This window comes from Equus caballus, chromosome 11 (genome assembly GCF_041296265.1).
Source record: "Equus caballus isolate H_3958 breed thoroughbred chromosome 11, TB-T2T, whole genome shotgun sequence".
Taxonomy (NCBI): Eukaryota; Metazoa; Chordata; class Mammalia; order Perissodactyla; family Equidae; genus Equus; species Equus caballus.
Genome location: NC_091694.1, coordinates 58,059,479 through 58,078,674, shown reverse-complemented (window position 1 = coordinate 58,078,674; position 19,196 = coordinate 58,059,479). Strand labels below are relative to the sequence as shown.

The following is a 19,196-nucleotide window of genomic DNA, read 5'->3' as shown; positions in this document are numbered from 1 at the left end:
AACTACTTTTAGCGGCGTAGGAACACTGCGGCTACGTAGGAAGTGATGAGTGACGCAACAGACGTTGCATAAATTTCAGCTCCGCCGAAGCGGAGCGTTCAGAGGCGACTGGCGTTGTGGCCTTTTGGTGTGGTATTGCTGAGGTGATTTGGCGTGGTTTGGATTAGCAGTTTCTTCGTGTCCGTCACCAGGTATTGGCTTGTAGCCGCCCGGGCCTGGGAGGGGTGGAGGGGGCCTGAGTGTGTGAGGAAGCTGGCGGATTCCTGGCGCTCGGTGGGCCTCTGAGAGGGGGTGGGGGGAGGGGAAGGCGCGGTGACGCGGCGCCGCGGCCCGGCCTTTCCGGAAGAGTGGGCCTTGTTGACGTGTCGGGGGCGGTTGGCGCGCGCGCGGTTAGAGACCAACGGGCCTTTAACCGATGGAGATTCCATCGTGTCTGCCTCAGAGGGGGAAGGCGGAGAAGAGGTAGGCTGGTGTGGCTTCTGGAGACCTACGAATGCCGAGTCCCAGCGTGGAGAAGGTGTCCCGCCCCGCCTCCGTTTCAACGGGTTTTTTTTCCTCCCGCATCTTGTCGGGTTTTTTCCCCACCGCTGATATGTGCCATCCTTAAGTTTTGGAAAGATTGTTCCGGGGGCATTTAGTGAAGTGTCTGGAACAGTTAGGAAAGCTCTAGGTATTAACCTTAGTGCTTTTGATCCTCCAGCCCGTTTAAGTTAAAGCCTGGACTAAAGCGTTTGAGTTCGATGAATACTTTAAGGCGAGTCTAGCAAAAATTAAGGGAGGTTTGAGAGAGGTGTTAATGGGGTTTAAGGCATTTTGGAAGAATAGAGTTCACTGTTTAAGGAATTGACTAGATTTGAAAGTAATACGTATAAATATGCTGAGGTGGTGTGCCAACGTCTGCCTTTTAAATTGTGTAGGTCAAAATGCAGATCTTTGTGAAGACCCTGACCGGCAAGACCATCACCCTGGAGGTGGAGCCCAGCGACACCATCGAGAACGTCAAGGCCAAGATCCAGGATAAGGAGGGCATCCCCCCTGACCAGCAGAGGCTCATCTTTGCAGGCAAGCAGCTGGAGGATGGCCGCACTCTTTCCGATTACAACATCCAGAAAGAGTCGACCCTGCACCTGGTGCTGCGCCTGAGAGGCGGTATGCAGATTTTCGTGAAGACCCTGACCGGCAAGACCATCACCCTGGAGGTGGAGCCCAGCGACACCATCGAGAACGTCAAGGCCAAGATCCAGGATAAGGAGGGCATCCCCCCTGACCAGCAGAGGCTCATCTTTGCGGGCAAGCAGCTGGAAGATGGCCGCACTCTTTCCGATTACAACATCCAGAAAGAGTCGACCCTGCACCTGGTGCTGCGCCTGAGAGGCGGTATGCAGATTTTCGTGAAGACCCTGACCGGCAAGACCATCACCCTGGAGGTGGAGCCCAGCGACACCATCGAGAACGTCAAGGCCAAGATCCAGGATAAGGAGGGCATCCCCCCCGACCAGCAGAGGCTCATCTTTGCAGGCAAGCAGCTGGAAGATGGCCGCACTCTTTCCGATTACAACATCCAGAAAGAGTCGACCCTGCACCTGGTGCTCCGTCTCAGGGGTGGCTGTTAGCTTTTCAGTCTTGTCTTTGTAATGTCCAGTGATGGCATTACTCTGCACTCCAGCCATTAGCCCCAATTTAAGTTTAGAAATTACCAGTTTCAGTAATAGCTGAACCTGTTCAAAATGTTAATAAAGGTTTTGTTGCATGGTAGCATATTTGGTGTCTGTTGAAGTTTTTTCATGTAGTGATGTGGGGACTCCTAATGGGTTAAAATGGTAGTTAAGGAGGGGAGTTAACTGGGAGGATGTCAGTGTGACCAAAATTAGGTTACTTGCCTTCGGTAAACATTTGATGTGCCAAGTTGTAGAAACTTTGTCCTTTGTTCAAGGTCATTTACAAGTTAGGATTCTGGTATAATGCACGCCATTGCAGAAGTGTAAGCAACTAATTCAATAGGGAAGTATATGGAGAGAAAACAAACTGGCCTGCCTTCACCTCAAATAGTTGGGTAAACCAAATGAGATTTTGGTTAAGTGCTGAATTCTAAGTACTTTTAGGTATTGTAGTCATTGGTTGATTATCTGTTGTGCTTTCCTTTCTAGCGAATGTTTAATGTTAAGTAGTGAAATAAACCCGTAATATTGTCTGCTCTGTGTGAACTCAGCCAAGAATCAAGTGGAGCCCAGGTCAAGTTTGAAAGAAGGCTGGCTGGGGAGAAGGATTTCCTGAAAGAAGTTAAAAGGGTGTTCTGGTATAAGGCCCTTTGCTGACTTGTGTGTTAGGCAGCAAATGAGGGTGATTCCTAACAGTTGGTTCTTAATGACTAACAGCTTTACGTTAATCTAAGGAAAAGGCTAAGATTGCCACAGCGGATGAAATTCTCTAATTTGAAATTTGCTGTAATTTTTGGTCAAGCCTGACATAAACCAAGCAATTCTTATGCTGCCATACCAGTAAACACTAGACAGTGTGTTTCCAACACTAAGAAAAAATTTGAGTAAGAATGTGGACACAAGGTACCATTTATTCTTACAGTGCGTTGAATTCTCATTCTCTTCCCCACTCTGTTTCCTGCAGCGTAACTTGAGTAAGTACTAGTGGTTCTCACTTTGGGATTAAGAGGAATGGTGTGTGGGGGAGTGCATGTAAGGGGGAGAAGTTAAAAGCTCTCCTGGTTTTCTCAAAAAGCATGCTGCGGAAGTAGTAACATGTTAGTCAATTATAGTACAATATCACCATTGCTTTTGATGCCTCAAGATACAGAACATTTCCATCACCAAACGGTCCCTCATGTTGCCCTTTTCTAGCCACGTCCACTGCCCATCCCCCCTCCCCTTGTCCTCAACATTTGGAAATCACAAATAGGTTCTCCATTTTTATAATTTTGACCTTTCAAGAATTTTACATAAATGGAATCATCGGAGTGCGTAACCTGCCATTGGCTTTTTCCACTCAGCATAATTCTGTAGAGCTTCAAGTTGTTGAGTGTATGAGAGTTTATTGCTTTTTATTGCTGAGTAGTGTTCTGTTTGTATGAAATGTCCAGAACAGGCAAATCCATAGAGACAGAAAGCAAACCTAGTGGTTGCCACGGGCTGGGAGGTGGGGGTGGAATTGGGGACTAACTATTAATGGGTAGAGGGTTTCTGCTTGGGGTGATGAAAATGTTCTGGAATTAGATAGTGGTCATGGTTGCACAACTCTGTGAATGTACTAAAACGCATTGCACGCCTTGGGTGAATTGTATGGTATGTGAATTATATCTTAATAAAACTGTTATTAACAACAACAAAACACACAGAAGGGAGATAACTTCTCTGATACTAAAACTGGTCTGATCACAAGTGCGGCTTTAGGGGTAAGAACATCTTAATCACCCAGAGGTGCATTTTAAGAATGTAGAAAGCAAACCATCATGTCTAGAAATAGCTTTTGATGCTCTGGGTGTGCTTGAGAATGGCGTGGTATATGATTTCAGGAGCTCTGCCTTAACAGTTTCTTAGGTGTCTGTCCTAGAAATACGCTCAATTAAAATTGAGCATAAAATATTAAACTGGAGTACTTAACTCTGGTTTTCTTGGTAAGTTAGACCCTGGAGATAGCACTTAATTTTCGGATTGTTTAGTGAGTTAATGCTTCAGTTCCTTGGAGTGGTAATAAAATGGGCCAGAGAGGGTAACTACTTATATTAAACCCTTGGAGGTGGTAGTGCAAAATCAAGCCATCCTTAGACTTAAGGGAACACATTTCACTGTTAGATTGGAGGGTGACATCCTCTCCAGTCGCACCGTTTTAGAGTTGATTTGCTCAAGACCTAGTTCTCATTAGGGGCAAAAGAAGGACTGTAAGTGTTCTGTCAACTTTGACTTGAACAGCTTATAAAATCCATGAAGTTCTATGTTCCTTCCCCTTCAGGATGTCCTCAAACCAGTGCTTTTAAGTAGAAGCAGGCTTTTTGCTGATTATTAAGTAAAATAATTAAAAAGATTTTCTTGCTAGTAAAGCTGGGTTTTGAAGATTCTTCTTTTCTGTACTTTACACTTAATAAAAGTCTTGATTTATAAACCTGGAGAATAAGAGCATATCACTTGGGGTCTGCCCTGTGGCTAAGTTCACAAGCTCAGCTTCCTGGGCGCGGGCATGGCACCGCTCATCAGGCCATGCTGAGGTCGAGTCCCACATGCCACAACTAGAAGGACCCACAACTAAAATATATACAACTATGCACTGGAGGGATTTGGGGAGAAAAAGCAGAGAGGAAAAAGATTGACAACAGCTGCTAGCTCAGGTGCCAATCTTTTAAAAAAAAAAAAAAAGGCACATCACTGAAGAGCTAAGTAAAGACTAGCGGTGGTTTGGGCAGTAGGACTTGAAAAATTGTCATTTCTCCCAAATCTCCACTGTCTGGCGTAACAGGCTCACGAGTCTCTAGTCTGGTGAAACCCTTGGCAAGGAAAGGTTGCAGCTATTGCTGTCTCTAATTCTCCCTGGGAATCTCTTCTATAGGGATCCCCTAAGATATTCATGAATCTCCACTCTGCACAGAACTTGAAATTCGAGCAAGCAAAATGCTCTCTAAATGTGTCTTCAACAACCTGTGCTATCAACTGATTTTTGGAAGTGAGTTTATCACTCTTGCCTTTAAACCTTACTCTACACTGAGTAAAACAGTCCTTTATGGTTCCTGCTCACTTCTCATGACTGCTGGTGAGGGGTCAACAATGCCATGGGGAAATGTGAGTAGGAGTAGACCTTTGCTTTGGGATGACCTAGAAAGGGATGGAAGAGTTGAAAAGATTTGTTCATGTATCTGAATCCGAGATAGATCTCAGTCCTATCCACTATTCCACTTAATGTTCATTGTCCAGTTAGCTTCTCCTCTAACTGCTAGGAGTATAGTTGTCAACTGCAGTGTTGGTCCAGGTGCTGAAGAGCCCATAGGAAGGAAGAGACGCACAAACTCTTATGGCCCGTGGTGCGAGTACCTCACCTGCCCTTCCTTTAAGGAACTGTCTCCCTGGACCTCCCCACCCATTATAAACCTCAGAAACAATGACACAGAGGGTTGCTTATGGGACCTTTGTGACTTAATAGGCTGGTGTCCAAAGTGTACATGGGTCAATCTTCCAGAAATTTATTTTAAATTCGTTTTATTTTGGACCTGTGCTATCTCCAAAAAGCAAATTCCATGTGTTTATCAGAACTACTTGTATTACACATCATTGTGTGCCTTGAGATCCCAGAGTTTTTGGAACAAGCTGCCGCTTAACCATCCCCAATTGTAATCTTCATTGTTTCCCTTCAACTTAGGAATTTGATGAAAGAAGGGTTTGTGTTAATCTATTTGTGATCTTTCCTGAAAGAATGCTCGGACTTGTGTGCAAAGAGGTGTTAAAAGAATACTTGCTTGTTACACTGAAAGCAGTAAGTCCCAGGTGCTGGTCTATAGCTTAATGCCACTCCAAGATAAAGTTTTCTCCAGTTTTACTGAAATGAAAAAAATGAGAACACAGTGGATTTTACATAAAATTAAGTCTATTCAATTTAAAGGGTTATATGCCTTCTGTATGAAAATGTTGCAGTCTAATATGATTCAGAGTGTGGCTCTGGAGACAAGACTGCTTGAGTTCAAATCTGGCTCCACCACTTACTGGCTTGTAACCTGGGGCAACTAATTTATCCTATCAGCACCTCAGATTCCTCATCTATAAAATTGGGGTTAATTATACCTATCTCAGAGTAGTTATGAGGATTACATGTGAAGTGCTTAAAAAAAAAGGCAAAAACATGCTTACAATACTATTTATTGTAATAAAATTGCAAATGACCTAATTGCCCATCCAGGGAGAGTGGTTGAATTATGATAATACAATAGTTAAAACAGAATGAAAGAGATAGGAACTTGCATGGAACAATATTTAATAAGACAGTGAAAAATGCTACAGAAAAAATGTGTATGTGTGCGTAAGCACCAAGAAGGATGGGCCCTTGTTTAACATTGGTTGTTTCAGGAGAGTAAAGGGGTGGTTGAGAAGGGAGACGTATTCCAACTCCTTTCTAGATGGTTTCAAATCTGTGCCCCCTAGGCTTCCAGGAGGGCTGAAGTTCTTGATGACATAGCATCAGCATTGTTCACAACAAGCGTCCCCCGTCCAAGAGCCAGCAATGTAATTCTACCCTGAAGTCAGACTGTGCTCCCAAATTTGGTAGACTTATTTTGCATAAGTCTCTGGTTCATTCTCTGTGGATCCCCCAGGGCCTCTAGAAACTACATCTCATGATACTTTCTGAACCTCAATGCAGTTCATTGTAGTTATACTCCGCTTATTCCTCAAATAGTCTGAAGGGGCAAGCCATGGCTCCCTTTTGATCAGGCCCAGCTGACTCTAAATGGAAGTTTTAGACAAATGTTGATTTCTGGGAAAGGATCTTGCACTTGGTGAAACAATATTAACAGGGAAATGAGCTTTGGGATTTTCACTTTTTTCACACTTTCTTGACCTCATTACCAGCCTTATCCTCCCATCTTTTTTTTTTTTTTTTTTTGGTCATCAGAAGTTGAGTGGTGAAGTTCACTCTCCAGCTAGTAGGTCTCAGCCAACCCCTCTGATTTATTCTAGCACCCACTCCTCTGACCACGCAACACCTACCAGGACTCCTCTTACTGAACACATCTACCTTCAGAAATTTCTGATATCACTGTTTCCCAAACTTTGTCCTCCAAACATTACAACCAATGTGAAAAAGATGCTGTGGGTCATAAGAGCTCAGAAAATTGTCTGTCTCCCTCCTGCAGTTGTGCTGTGTGCAATAGCATATTAAAGGCTCCGAGAAGTTCAGCCTTAAAGGAACTGGCTTAATTTTGTTTAACCCAGTGTTTTCTAATTTCCAATTTCACTTTTTATTTCATTTTCTTTTTCGATCGGTGAACGTCCCTCAAACTTTGAGAAACACTCTTGAAGCTATGACCTCTCCCCTCTCTCCTTATCTAGCACTGCTCATTGCACTTGGTTCCAGGCCTCTTTAAGGACAGAAACGTGCTGCCATAGACTGGAGGTAGGCCAAAAACTGGGCCCGGGTATTCTACTGCTGAAATAGAACACAAGTATAAAATGGAACAGTATAAACATAAATATTTTCCCAATTCACAGGGAAGTGGGTGAAACGTTTTTCAGGTTAAATTTTTCTTCCATAAGTTGTTCTTAATCAGTTGGTACTTGCTATGGCTTGTCTTCAAGCAGGTGTTAACAGACAAAATAATAGTCAATTTGGACATGTGATTTTAAAAAATTATCTGATTGATTTTATAAAATACAAATGTGATACAAGCTCTTGATAAAATACATCTAATGATATATAGGAGTATCCAGTAAAGAGTGAAAAATCCCCTCTCACTTAGCCTCACACCCCCAAAGGAAACCACTGAATGAGAATATTTTTCCATCTGTTTATTCATTCAACAAATATTTATTAAATGTCTTCTGTGTTTCCAGCATTGGAAATGCAGTGATGAACAAAACTGACCAAGTCCCTGCCCTAGTGGAACTTATATTAAAGTGGAGAGGAGACAGACAAATAGGTAAGTATATATTTTATATAATGAAAAGTGCTATAGTGAAAAAATAAAGCAGAATAAAGGACACAGGTTGGTTAGGGAAGACCTCAGGTAGAAGATGACATTTCAGTAAGGATCTGGAGGAAATGAAGAACTTACCTCATCATATCTTGTGATATACCTAGACGTGGAATTGCTGTATCAAAGAATATGACATTTTAAAATTTGTGATTACTACAAAATTGCTCTTTGAAAAAATTGTACCACACACAATGGAATCTTATTCAACGTTAAAAAGGAAGGAAATTCTGACACATGCTACAACATGGATGAACCTTGGAGATATCATGCTAAGTGAAATAAGCCAGCCACAAAAAGACAAATACTGTGTGATTCCCCTTATAGGAGGTACCTAGAGTACTCAAATTCATAGGGACTGAGAGTAGAATGGTGATGGCCAAGGGCTGTGGAGAGTGAGGATGGGAAGTTAGTGTTTAATGTGTACAGAGTTTTAGTTTGAGACGTGAAAAAGTTCTGGTGATTATAGTGGTGATGGTTGCATAACAATGTGAATATACTTAATTCCACTGAACTGTATACTTAAAAATGGTTAAAATGGTAAATTTTATGTTATGTATATTTTACCACAGTAATTTTTAAAAATATATACCAATATAAATTCCCACCCATACTGCGTAAGAGTACCTAGCCCTCCTCCAATCCCTCATTAATATACATTACCAATCATTTCAATTTTAAATAATTTGAAGGCAAAAATTATACTTTATTTTAATTTACATCTCTCTGATTAAACTTGTGAGATTATATCTTTTGACATTAATTTGTACTGTGAATTACCTGTCCACATCCTTGCCCATATTTATTAATTTATAGGACCTCTTTATATATTCTAAAAAGTAATAATTTGTTATAATTATGGCAATAGAGTCAGACTATTATTTTACTTTTTGTTTATGATGTCTTTTGTAAAGAAATATTGAATCTGAAAAAGAATCTGGCAGTCTTTTTCTTTACGACTTTTGGGCCAAAGACATAAATGAAGGTGTAAGTCTTGTTGATGGCTATTTATAACATACATTTTTGTTTTAAAGGGTAAATGTATCCAGGGGGTAGAATGTTCCAGGAAGAGGAAACTGCCACCCCCATGACTCCCAGATCATAATAGCTATTCTTTACCCACCAGGGATCAACAAACCAGATTAATAGAATGCCTATGTTAACTCCCGTGTCAATAGTGACTTTGACAAACTCCTTTTATATCACATAACTATACTTTGTGAAGCATACCAAACACAGTCATAATTGTTTCCTATCACTTACATGATAGCCCTATGCTTCTTTATAAGTTAAATAAATGTTTAAAAATAGCGTGACTTTGAAATACTTATGATATTACAAACATTGAGGACATGTGAGGGTGCTCTGACCAATATAATGCTGTAGGAGTTAATATCAACATTTTAGGGGAAAATTTCAGTCCTTTGTTAATGAAACTGGTAAATTTGCCGTGTACTTATTGATGTTTTGGGTTTGAGTTTTTACTTTTCTTTTTCTCAAATTGAAATGGCTTGATTCATATTTTTCATTTTGTTAAAGGAACAACACAACGTATGTTCGTCATAAAAAAATTCAGATAATCTAGAATGGCAAAAAGGAGAAAGTAAGTAACCTGAATAAATTACCCAAATTTCTACCAACTAGAGGTAACTATTGATAACAGATTTTTTTAAAAGGGGGATCATATAATGTTCTGTTTTATATCCTGCTTTTTCTACATACTAAGCATAGATATTATTTTATGTTAATAAATATAAATCTTCATTTAAGTAGCTACGTAGCATTCTATTGTATATAATTTATTTAATCCATATTATTAATGGTACACTGGGTAAACAAATCCATGACCAACACCTTTATAAATTCATCTCCTCACATTTTTGTCAAAAGGTGAATAACAAACTAGGAAAAAATATTTACAACACATATAAAGGGCTAATCTTTTTAATACAAAAGAAGTTTCTACAATCACATAAGAAACAGATTAGTAATCCAATAGAAAAATGGGCAAAGGATAGGAGCAGACAATTCACAGACAATTTTTTAAAAATAGTTCTTAAACACATGAAAAGATGTGCAGTTTTACTTATAGTAAGAAAAAAATGACCATTAAATGTAGGAAATAGCATTTTTTTAATCTTTCAGATTGACGAAGATGAAAACAAGACTGTTAATACAGTATTTCCAGTGGAGTGGAGAAATACATCCTCATGCATTGTTGGTCAGCACAAACTGGTAAAATCTCTTTGGCAGGCAACTGGGTAAGTAGCTATGAACATTTTAAATGCACCTACCCTTTGACCCAGCAATTTCACTTCCAGGACTTTTTCAGATATTCCTACAGAGGTGAATGCACAAAGAAGCATGAACAGATGGTTTCACTGCTATATTGTTAATAATAGCAATACACTCAAAATAACCTAAATGTAAAAGCAGTGAGTATATGTGTTAGCACTTGTTTGAACAGAGGGATATTTATACTTCAATGATTTTGTATACACATAGGATAATTCTAGAAGAATACATAAGAAATTGCTAACAATGGTTGGTTCCGAGAAAGGAGGTAGGAGAGGATACATCCTTTTCACTATATAATATCTTTTGAACTGCTTGAATTTTCACAGTGGGCAGATATTATATATTCAAATAAATAAATAATTAAAATTTCACATTTATTTGATGAATGAGGTTTAGCACCTTTTTTTTTCTTCTCTGAGCCTCTTTGTTCGTATCCTCAATTTTATTTAAAATTTAAAAATTTTGTTTAGTTGTCTTATTGGTTTTTTAGAGCTCATTATCTGTTAAGTACCTTTACTCTTGGCTGTAGATATTGCAATTTTGTTTAGTGGTTGAATTTTAGAATTTCAGGAATTTCCCCACAATTATGAGGTATTTAAGGCAGTTTGCCATGATCCTAAAGACACAATCCCATCTTTTCACACGGTTTTCCATCCACAAGGGTGGGGCGTATGTTTGTACGCTTAGGCTTAGGTGTTGTTTACCAGCTCCTTGAGTCATCCTGGAGCTGCATTCTTCCCTCCTGCTCCTGGCACTGGAGCAGGGCTCTAGACTCCAGGTCAACAGCTGGCATCAAAAGAAGCCTGAAGAAAGGTGAAGCTTAGCAGAGCCAGGCATCCATCTGCCTTGCTCTGGAGCCTGCTGTGAGGATGGATGTGACCTTGCTGCTCGAGGGGGTAGGGTAAGTTCTGGGACCATGGCTCTGGTGGGAACAGTAGGCAGAGCTGCCTGGCCCCTTGACTCCTTCAGTATGTAGCCCAGGCCTCCCAAACACTGGCCTTGAGGAATGGAGGTAATGCTCCCAATTTTGGAATGGGAGGTAATGCTCCCACTCTGCTCACCTGGAGTCAGAGTGGAAAATACTGACTGCTGTATCCAGCAAGGGGATGCTTCAGCACTTGGGGGAGAAAAAGGCCTTTCAGGCTTATCCAAAGAAGGCCTCACTTTCAAGGGAGAATACCATCTCCCCACCATGCCCAGAGACTTTTCAACAGACCAAGGCTACCACCTCCCACCTTACAGATTAGCTGGCAGCCTCCAACACCTCCTGTTTCCCCTTGGCTCCCTGCAAAGCAGACTCCCATTGCCTCTAACCCCCATGAAAGCTGTTTTTCTGAGCATCAGGCCTGAGCATAATCTCCTTTAGAAGTTGAAGTGGCTTGCTCTGTTTTTGCAGCCAATACTTCAGGGCAGAAGCTCTGATGGCCTTTTAGATAAACCTATCCTCTGCTTCCTCCCCTGAGCTTTTTCTGGAAGCAGCTCGCCAAGGTTTACTAGAACAACATGGCTGCCGCCCCAATACCAGCCATAACCTTAAGAAGGGAGAAGGCGCTGAGCTGCCCAAGGGCATGACCAGAGGAGCTCAGAAAAAGAGACCTCCAGAGACAAGAAGACAGAGGTTGAAGGGGTGCAAGGTGGGGCTGGAAGAGTTTGTAGAGTGTGCAAGCTCGTGTTTCATCTTCTCTTGTCTGGGCCTCGGCCTTCCCAGAGCTGTTGCCATCTCTGCTGTCTCTTCTCCTCTTTTCTGCAAAACCACAAAAATGCAGGTTGAAGCTGCTTAAAGGTTTCCAGTAATGTGTTGATAATTTCCTCTAAGTGGCTGCTCCCCTGCAGACTGACTTCACCGACCTAAAATAATTCACTTTCACTTTCGGCTCTGTTTGGACCTGAGGCCAGAGCAGCATAGCATGGCTCCAAGCTCTGCCCCGTGGGCTCAGACAAGCAGGGCCTCAAATGGTTTTGCTAACATGAAAATTTATAATGAAATAAGGGGGCTGTGCCTAAAGACGTACCACAGAGTAAATATATCATCTGCACAGGCTCTTGGCTGACTCCAAACCACGGAATATAACGGGGAGAAGGTAGAGACACAGACTTTCTGTGGGGTACGCCCAGAAACAGGCAAATAGCACCCCTTCCATTCTGGAAAGGGGGGGCCCAAACAGCTTTGTGTGAATTTGGGCCCAAAACATCTCCTGAGGAAATGAGTATGTTGTTCTAAGCCTTACTCTAATCCTCATATTTGTGGAAATAAATTGGTCTTTCTTACCCTGTGCAAAGTCCTAAAGCTACCCAGACAAACAAGCTCAGTCACTGAACGGAAACAGGCTAGTAAACAGACACTTGTAGTATGGGATGATAAATACATTGATGGGTCAGAATCAAACACAAGTGCTGGCCCCTCCCCAGGAGAGGGAAAGGTGTGTAAAATCTCGGGGTGATGGGGAGGGGTGTGCTGTTTTGAATTGGGAATAGAATGGAGGAGTGGAGTTCTGCTCTTGTTTCTCCCTCTTGACTGCCTTGGAACACAAAGTACCTGCCGCCTCCACCTCTGCAGTGACTCAGATCTCTGCTCTGTGTGCCCTTGGAGTCAAATCAGGGCCGCCCAGACCTTTTGTGTTTGGGAGGCACTGAGAAAAACAGGTGGGGCCTAACTGACTTCCAGCAGTTGCCTTCTCATCACCCCCTCCAAACAGCCAGATTGAGGAGTGACATTTTTAGGAGTGAGTACTCCTAAAGCTCCTCTCTAGAGAGCAAATCATGAAAACATGACTTGAGGAGTTGTTTCATGGGGTGAGGAGTAACTGCCTGTGTTTTTCTTTTCCTTCTTTCTTTCTTTCTTTCTTTCTTTCTTTCTTTTTTTTTTTTTTTTTGAGGAAGACTGGCCCTGAGCTAACATCTGTGCCCATCTTCCTCTATTTTATACCTGGGACGCCTGCCACAGCATGGCTTGCCAAGTGGTGCCATGTCCGCACCCAGGATCCGAACTGGCGAATCCCAGGCCACCAAAGCGGAATGTATGCAGTTAACCGCTGCGCCCCTGGGCCGGCCCCAAGAAGCTTATCAATATTAGATTTTTCAACAGGAATACTAGATGCAAGAAGTCAATGGAGCAGTGTTTCAAAATAATGAAGGAAAAGATCTTAGAACTTAGAATTTTACGTGCAGCCAGACTATCATTTAAATGTGAGGGCATGATAAAAGTATTCTCGGATAGACAAGGTCTCAGAAAGCTTGCTGCGAAAAGACCCACATGAAAAAGTTTTGGACAAAGTATATAAAACAAAAAGAGAAAATTCAGGAGATACTGCAAGAGACAGATGAAAAGGTGATCATGTATAAAGGTAATAAAAAACTTATAAAATTTATTATTGTGTTAAAAATAGCTAAGACCAAAGAAAAAGAGGAAATACATCCATAAAACCAGTAATTAAAGTCAGAATTAAAAATAATTTTTACCCAGGTGGGTTCAGAGGTGGATATAGACTACTCTGTACATCTTTGCACATCTGTAGGTTAGAGGTACAGAAAGGAATTCAGAGCCCCAGCCCACCCCCACCCACCCATCTGTTGGCAGCAGAGCCCCTTCGTTTGGCAGGGTGGGCTCTCTGAGTTCAAGGTTAAAATGTCCCACTTCGGCCTTTGGAAAGTACTGTCTGTCTTTTTCCTTTCCTGAGACTTTCCCTGCGTTTCTCAGGCTCAGGCAGTGTTGTGCACTGGCACTTGTCTTATTTACAAGAGAGGTTGGGAACCCCTTTAACCTGGAGTATACAGGGCCCTGGGAGCTGATGATCATCCCCAACTTCTGGGATGGCACCTCAGCGTGGAGGAGGGAAGAGATGGTTTGATTTCTCAGTATACTCCCTCCCTTGGAAACACACCTCTTCCTCTTTCTTAGCTGCCTAGCAAAAACCCAAGCCTGGATGAGTCTAACACGTGCCTTCTCCCTACCTGTACCCAAGTGCTGAGGGGGAAAAATCACACAACCGAGTTAACTGGTTTCACTTTAAATTGGTGATGGCAATACTCAAAGGGGTTCTGAACACTGCCCGGCAATTCCACTCCATTTGTCTAAGAGGTGATATGATCTATTTTCTTTCTTCAACTTTCCCACACCCTCCCCCTTACTCTCAGCTGGTGACCTTAACCTCACACTTCTTTGAGAAAACAGAGGCTATCAGATTTTCCCACCCTTGGCCTGAAATCTGTCCACGCTTGGACCTGCCTTGCCTTCTTTTCTTCCTTCTTACATGAACAGAGATGAACTCCTCCTCTTGGGCCATCATTTCACCTTCTCAAGGACTTTGTTCTTGCAGGTAGCTTCCTTCCCTGCATTATCAGTCTCTCTCTACTACTGGATCATTCCAGCAGCATTCAAACAGAATCTTTTATTTCATGTCTCTGATCTTTAAAGAAACAATCCCCCCTGCCTTGACCCCACATCTCCTTCCAGTTCATGCCCCTAATGTAATGAAACACCTCCAAAGGGTGGTCTGCACATTGTCTCAACTTCAACTTCTTCATTTTTTTTTTTTTTTTTTGGCTCCAGATTGTTTAAAAAAAGAAACAAAACATTTCAGTTACGGTTGAGCTTCTAGTTTAAAAATGGCTTCCTCCACAAACCCCCCTAAAATGATCATAAAAGAATAAAAACGGTGTAAACCCACAAGAACAAAGAGAGTGGGAGAGGGGACCAAGCAGAGGCACAGGCAGCAGTGTTTGTGCCAATAACTTGGTGGAGAAGCTGAGACCTTAGTGCCCTGAGGACCCATGGACGAATGAGACCACGCTGACCAGGGGGAACGACGTGGACACCTGCATACTAAACTTTGGGAACCATGACATCGCCCTTGGGGGATGCTCAGTGAAGCCCCATCCATGCATCTGGTTTTTGGTACCAGACATTTGAGGAAAGCTTCTACCATAAAAGACAGAGACCCATAAAAACAAACAGAAAAAGTGGAACTGGGGCAAAAGGATACAATGCAGAGAAACAAACAAAACTCTGGATGCATGAGTTTTCCCATTCTCTCTCTCACTTGAGGGCTACCTTCAGCCAGAGTTCAGCTTGGGTACCCCTGTCCGGAGGGACCCAGCCAACAACTTTTCTCTTCCAAGACAGCCTTTTGTGGCAATGAGGCAGGCCCCAGAGACCCTAGGGCTCTGAGGGAATGTCTAACACTCAAATCTAAATCATTCTCCATTACTTTCAGGGTAAAGTCTAAATGTGGGTGGCTTTTCTGAAATTTCTTAAAGTCTTGTTCTGAATTCCTGCCCCTGGTTCTTTGGGCAACTTGTCAACCCCTCTGCTATGGTCCGAATGTTTGTGTTCCCCCAAATTCATATGTTGAAATTCTAATGCCTGGTGTGATGGTATTAGGAGATGGGGCCTTTGTGATGCGCCTACGTCATGAGGGTAGACCCCTTATGAAGACATTAGTGCCCTCATAAAGGAGTCTCCAGAGAGATCTCTTGCCCCTTCCACTAGATGAGCAAGAAGGCACTCACCAGTAGGCAACCAGGCTGGTGCCTTGATTTTGGACTTCCCAGCCTCCAGAACTATGAGAAATAAATTTCTGTTGTTTATAAGCTACCCAGTCTGTGGTATTTTATTAGAACAGCCAGGAGGGACTGAGACACCTTCCAAACACAAACCCAGCCCATCCTTCCCTTTCCAGGCCTGTGCTACCTCCAGGCGGTGGGAACAAACTTTCCTCAAAGTCTAGAGATCTGGGAGAGGGGTCAGACACTGCCAAGGGGAACTGCAGCAAGAACAAGATGATGTGGGACCTCAGAGGAAGCCAGGCACACAGGGAGGGTACATATTGTGATTCCACTCACGTGACATTCTGGAAATGGCAAATCTACAAGGACAGAAATCACACCAGTGGTCAGCAGAGGCTGGCAGTGGGGGCGAGGAGGGCAAAGGGGCACCAGAGCACATTTTGGGGTGATGAAAATGCTCTATATCTTGATAGCTGTGGTGGTCACACGATTAGATACAGTCGTCAAAATTCTTTGAACTGTCGGCTAAAAAGGGTGTAAATTCTTTAAAATTACAAAGTAAGTTAAAATGTTAAAGAGTGTAGATTATAGCACAATAAACCTGACTTCTTAAAAAAAAAAGAGATGGGAACGAAAAGGAGAGCTAACTACCTGGGTTCAAATCCCACTGCCATCACTTGCGAACTGTGCTGTAGTCTAGAGCAAGCAAGTTACTTCATCTCTTTGACTCAGTTTCCCCTTCTGTGAAGTGGAAATAACAGGATCTACCTCCCAGGGTGGAGGTAAAGATTTTTTTTTTAAATGCTCATAAAGTGCCTGGCTCACGGCAGAAGGGCGCGCTTGCAGGTTTGTCCCAGCGCCCTCCATCCGGAGGGAGGCGCTACTCGTGCTTCCACGCCTTCGGTGCATCCCTTGGAAGGGAGGCAGAGGCCACAGACCCCGACAGCCTCACTGTTTTGCTGAGTGACTCGTGGAGGGGAGTGGGACAGGAGGAGCAAGGCACCCAAGTCCCAGGAAAGGCCCCACTGCCCTCCTACCCTGATCCGGGAGCCCCAGCGGCGACAGCGGCTCTTTGGCCTTCACAGCCCCTACACAGCGTGTGCGCCCACGGGCCAAACGCTCACGTGGGGAAGGGGCGGGGCCTCGCCGGGGGCCGGGGGCGGTGCGAAGGGGCGAGGACCCCGGAACCGGGCGTGGGGGCGTGGCTGAGGCGCATCCGCGGGGGCCGTGGGGTAGCTGGGGGTGCGGCTGAGCCGGGTAGCGGGGAGACCCAAGGAGAGGTGCAGGGGCTGAGGAAAGGCACAGTGGGAGCAGCCCCGAGGCAGGGCGTGGAGGTAGTCCGGAGGGGGCGGAGGGGAGGGGCGGAGGGGAGGGGCGTGGCGTGGCGGCAGTGTTCCGCGGCCCCAGCTGGATGTCTTGGTCCGGTCCGCATTCACACCTCGGTGCTCCACCGGGGGTTCTTTGGCTCGACTTCCTGCGCAGCCCGGATCATCCTGTCTCGGTCCAGGCTGTCTGATGCATCCTTGGCCCAGACCGACCCTGCCCGCGTCTGGTCTTTCTCCTGGTCCCCGTCGCTGGTTGTGGCCTGCCCAGTCTCTGTCGCTCTTGGCCTCAGTCTCTGTCGCTCTTCTCTGTCCTGATAGTGTGTCTGTGATCAGCGCTTCCTTCTCTCCGACTCATCTTTATCCCGAGTCAGCCTCCCCCACCTTTCTTCTCTTTTTTGGTCTCCTAGATGACAGAACATCCCTCTCTCCTAGTCTCTTCGGTAGTAAATCAGGTATCCATTAGTCTGTAGCAGGGGCTGTTGGAAACGGGCCCTGCTCCAGCCTGAAGTTGGAGAAATTCCCCACAGGCTCCGGGCCTTTGATGGGCTCCCAGATTTGGCCTGGGGCCTGGCTGTGGCTATTTTGAGTCCTGGGAGAAAGAGGCCGCACATCCGGGCCTGGCTGCACAGTGGCCTCTGCGGCAGTCGGGGAAGGGGCGGCTCACTGTCCAGGAGCGTGGGAATTCTCCCGCCAGGCAAGCCGTGACCACACCAGCAGGACTTTGGTCCCCTTCTCCTCTAGGAGGCATCCTTGGCCTCTCTGAAGACCAGGGCCACCTCAGCTAGCATTTTTTTCCTCCCCATTATGAACCTGCTCATCTCTGGCCTCTGTCTTCCTTGTTCCAGGAAGCCAGCCTATCCAACCTACTAAGCTGGCTTATTTCTGTTTCTCGTCTGGCTCAGACGCGAGGCTGCTCAGGGAGGCTCTATGTGGCCAGTAAACACGGCCCAGCCCTGGCTCTGGACGAAGTTTTGGAGTTGGTACAAGAAGCAGCAAAGGCTCTAGGCCCAGGCCCTTAGGTGTCCGCCTGGATCTCCCCAAGTCCCACCCTTCCTTCCTTGTAAAGCCAGAGCAATTCCCGCCTTCCGGGCTCTGAACCCCTCCTCTCCCACCTCTCTTTAGAATTTATATTGGTTATCCACAGGCTTTAGACATTCTTGCACATTTGAGTGGGATTTTTTTTTTAACTCGACAAGGGATGCCATATTTGTTTTTTTAAAGCCAATGGTAAAAAATTCAAATAGCACAAAGGATATGCATTGAAGAGGAAGTTACACTCACGTCCTTGACCCTCAGTTCTCCTCTCCAAAGGATACCTCTCCTTCATGTTGTTGTGACCTCTCTCTTGTTTTTATTAAAGTTGGTTCTGAAAATAAATTCAAATAAAAGAAACATGCCTTTACAAAAAGTTACTAAATGTGAAATGAAACACATAGGAAAGAATGGCGTAAAGGCTGCTTGGGGGAGTTTCCTTCCATGGAGACTGGACTGGATGGAGCTTCTTGAAATATGGTTCCAATGGCATTGAGATTGAGGAAGCCTTGCTTCTCTGCTTGATGCGCGTCCTGCTAAAAACACAGACATTCTTCTCTGCACAGAGGACTTTTTTTTTTAAGACATAATTCACCAATTTAAAGTTCATAGTTCAATGGTCTTTAGTATATTTACAGAGTTGTGTAACCATCATCACAATCAAATTTAGAACATTTTCATCACCCCAAAAAGAAGCTCAGTCCCTTTAGTTCCACGTTTCACCCCAGATCCCTTTGCCCTAGGCAACCACTAACCTCCTTTCTATCTTCATGGATTTACCTATTCTGGACATTTCGTATAAATGGAATCATGCAACATGAGGTCTTTTGTGACTGGCTTCTTACACTTAGCCTAGTTTTTTCAAGGTTCATCCATATTGTAGCATGTGGCAGTACTTTGTTCCTTTTTAATAATATTAAAAATTAATAATATTCCATTGTTTAGAGAGACATTTATCCATTCATCAGCTGATGGACCTTTGGGTTTTTTCCATTTGGCTATTATGAGTAATGCTGCTGTAAACATTTGTGTACATGTGTTTGTGTAGACGTATGTTTCCGTTTCTTTTGAGGACATACCTAAGGAGTAATTGCTGGGTCATGTAGGAACTCTCTGTTTAATCTTTTGAGGAACAGCCAGGCTGTTTTCCAAAGTGGCTGCGCCATTTTACAATCTACCAGCAGTTTATGAGGGTTCCAGTTTCTCCACATCCTTACCAATATTTATTATTATCTGTCTTTTTGATTATCACCATCTTAGTGGACGTGAAGTGATATCTCGCTGTCGTTTTGGATTTGCATTTCCCTGATGTCTAAAGATCTGAGGAGCTTTTTTTTCTTTTTTTGAGGAAGATTGGC

General features: G+C 43.8%; 1 protein-coding gene and 1 long non-coding RNA gene across 2 annotated transcripts; both read left to right on the top strand.

The window, feature by feature from the left end:
- Positions 1 to 96: 96 nt before the first annotated feature.
- UBB (ubiquitin B) lies at positions 97 to 1,760 on the top strand. Its single transcript, NM_001081862.3, is given in 2 exon segments — positions 97 to 191; positions 918 to 1,760. A coding segment is annotated over 1 exon segment (690 nt). The 5' UTR covers positions 97 to 191; positions 918 to 923; the 3' UTR covers positions 1,614 to 1,760.
- Positions 1,761 to 6,572: 4,812 nt separating this feature from the next.
- Positions 6,573 to 10,358, top strand: LOC111775742 (uncharacterized). Its single transcript, XR_002811713.2, has 4 exons — positions 6,573 to 7,101; positions 7,539 to 7,624; positions 9,218 to 9,281; positions 9,824 to 10,358. It is a non-coding gene; the product is annotated as an uncharacterized lncRNA (long non-coding RNA).
- Positions 10,359 to 19,196: the final 8,838 nt, after the last annotated feature.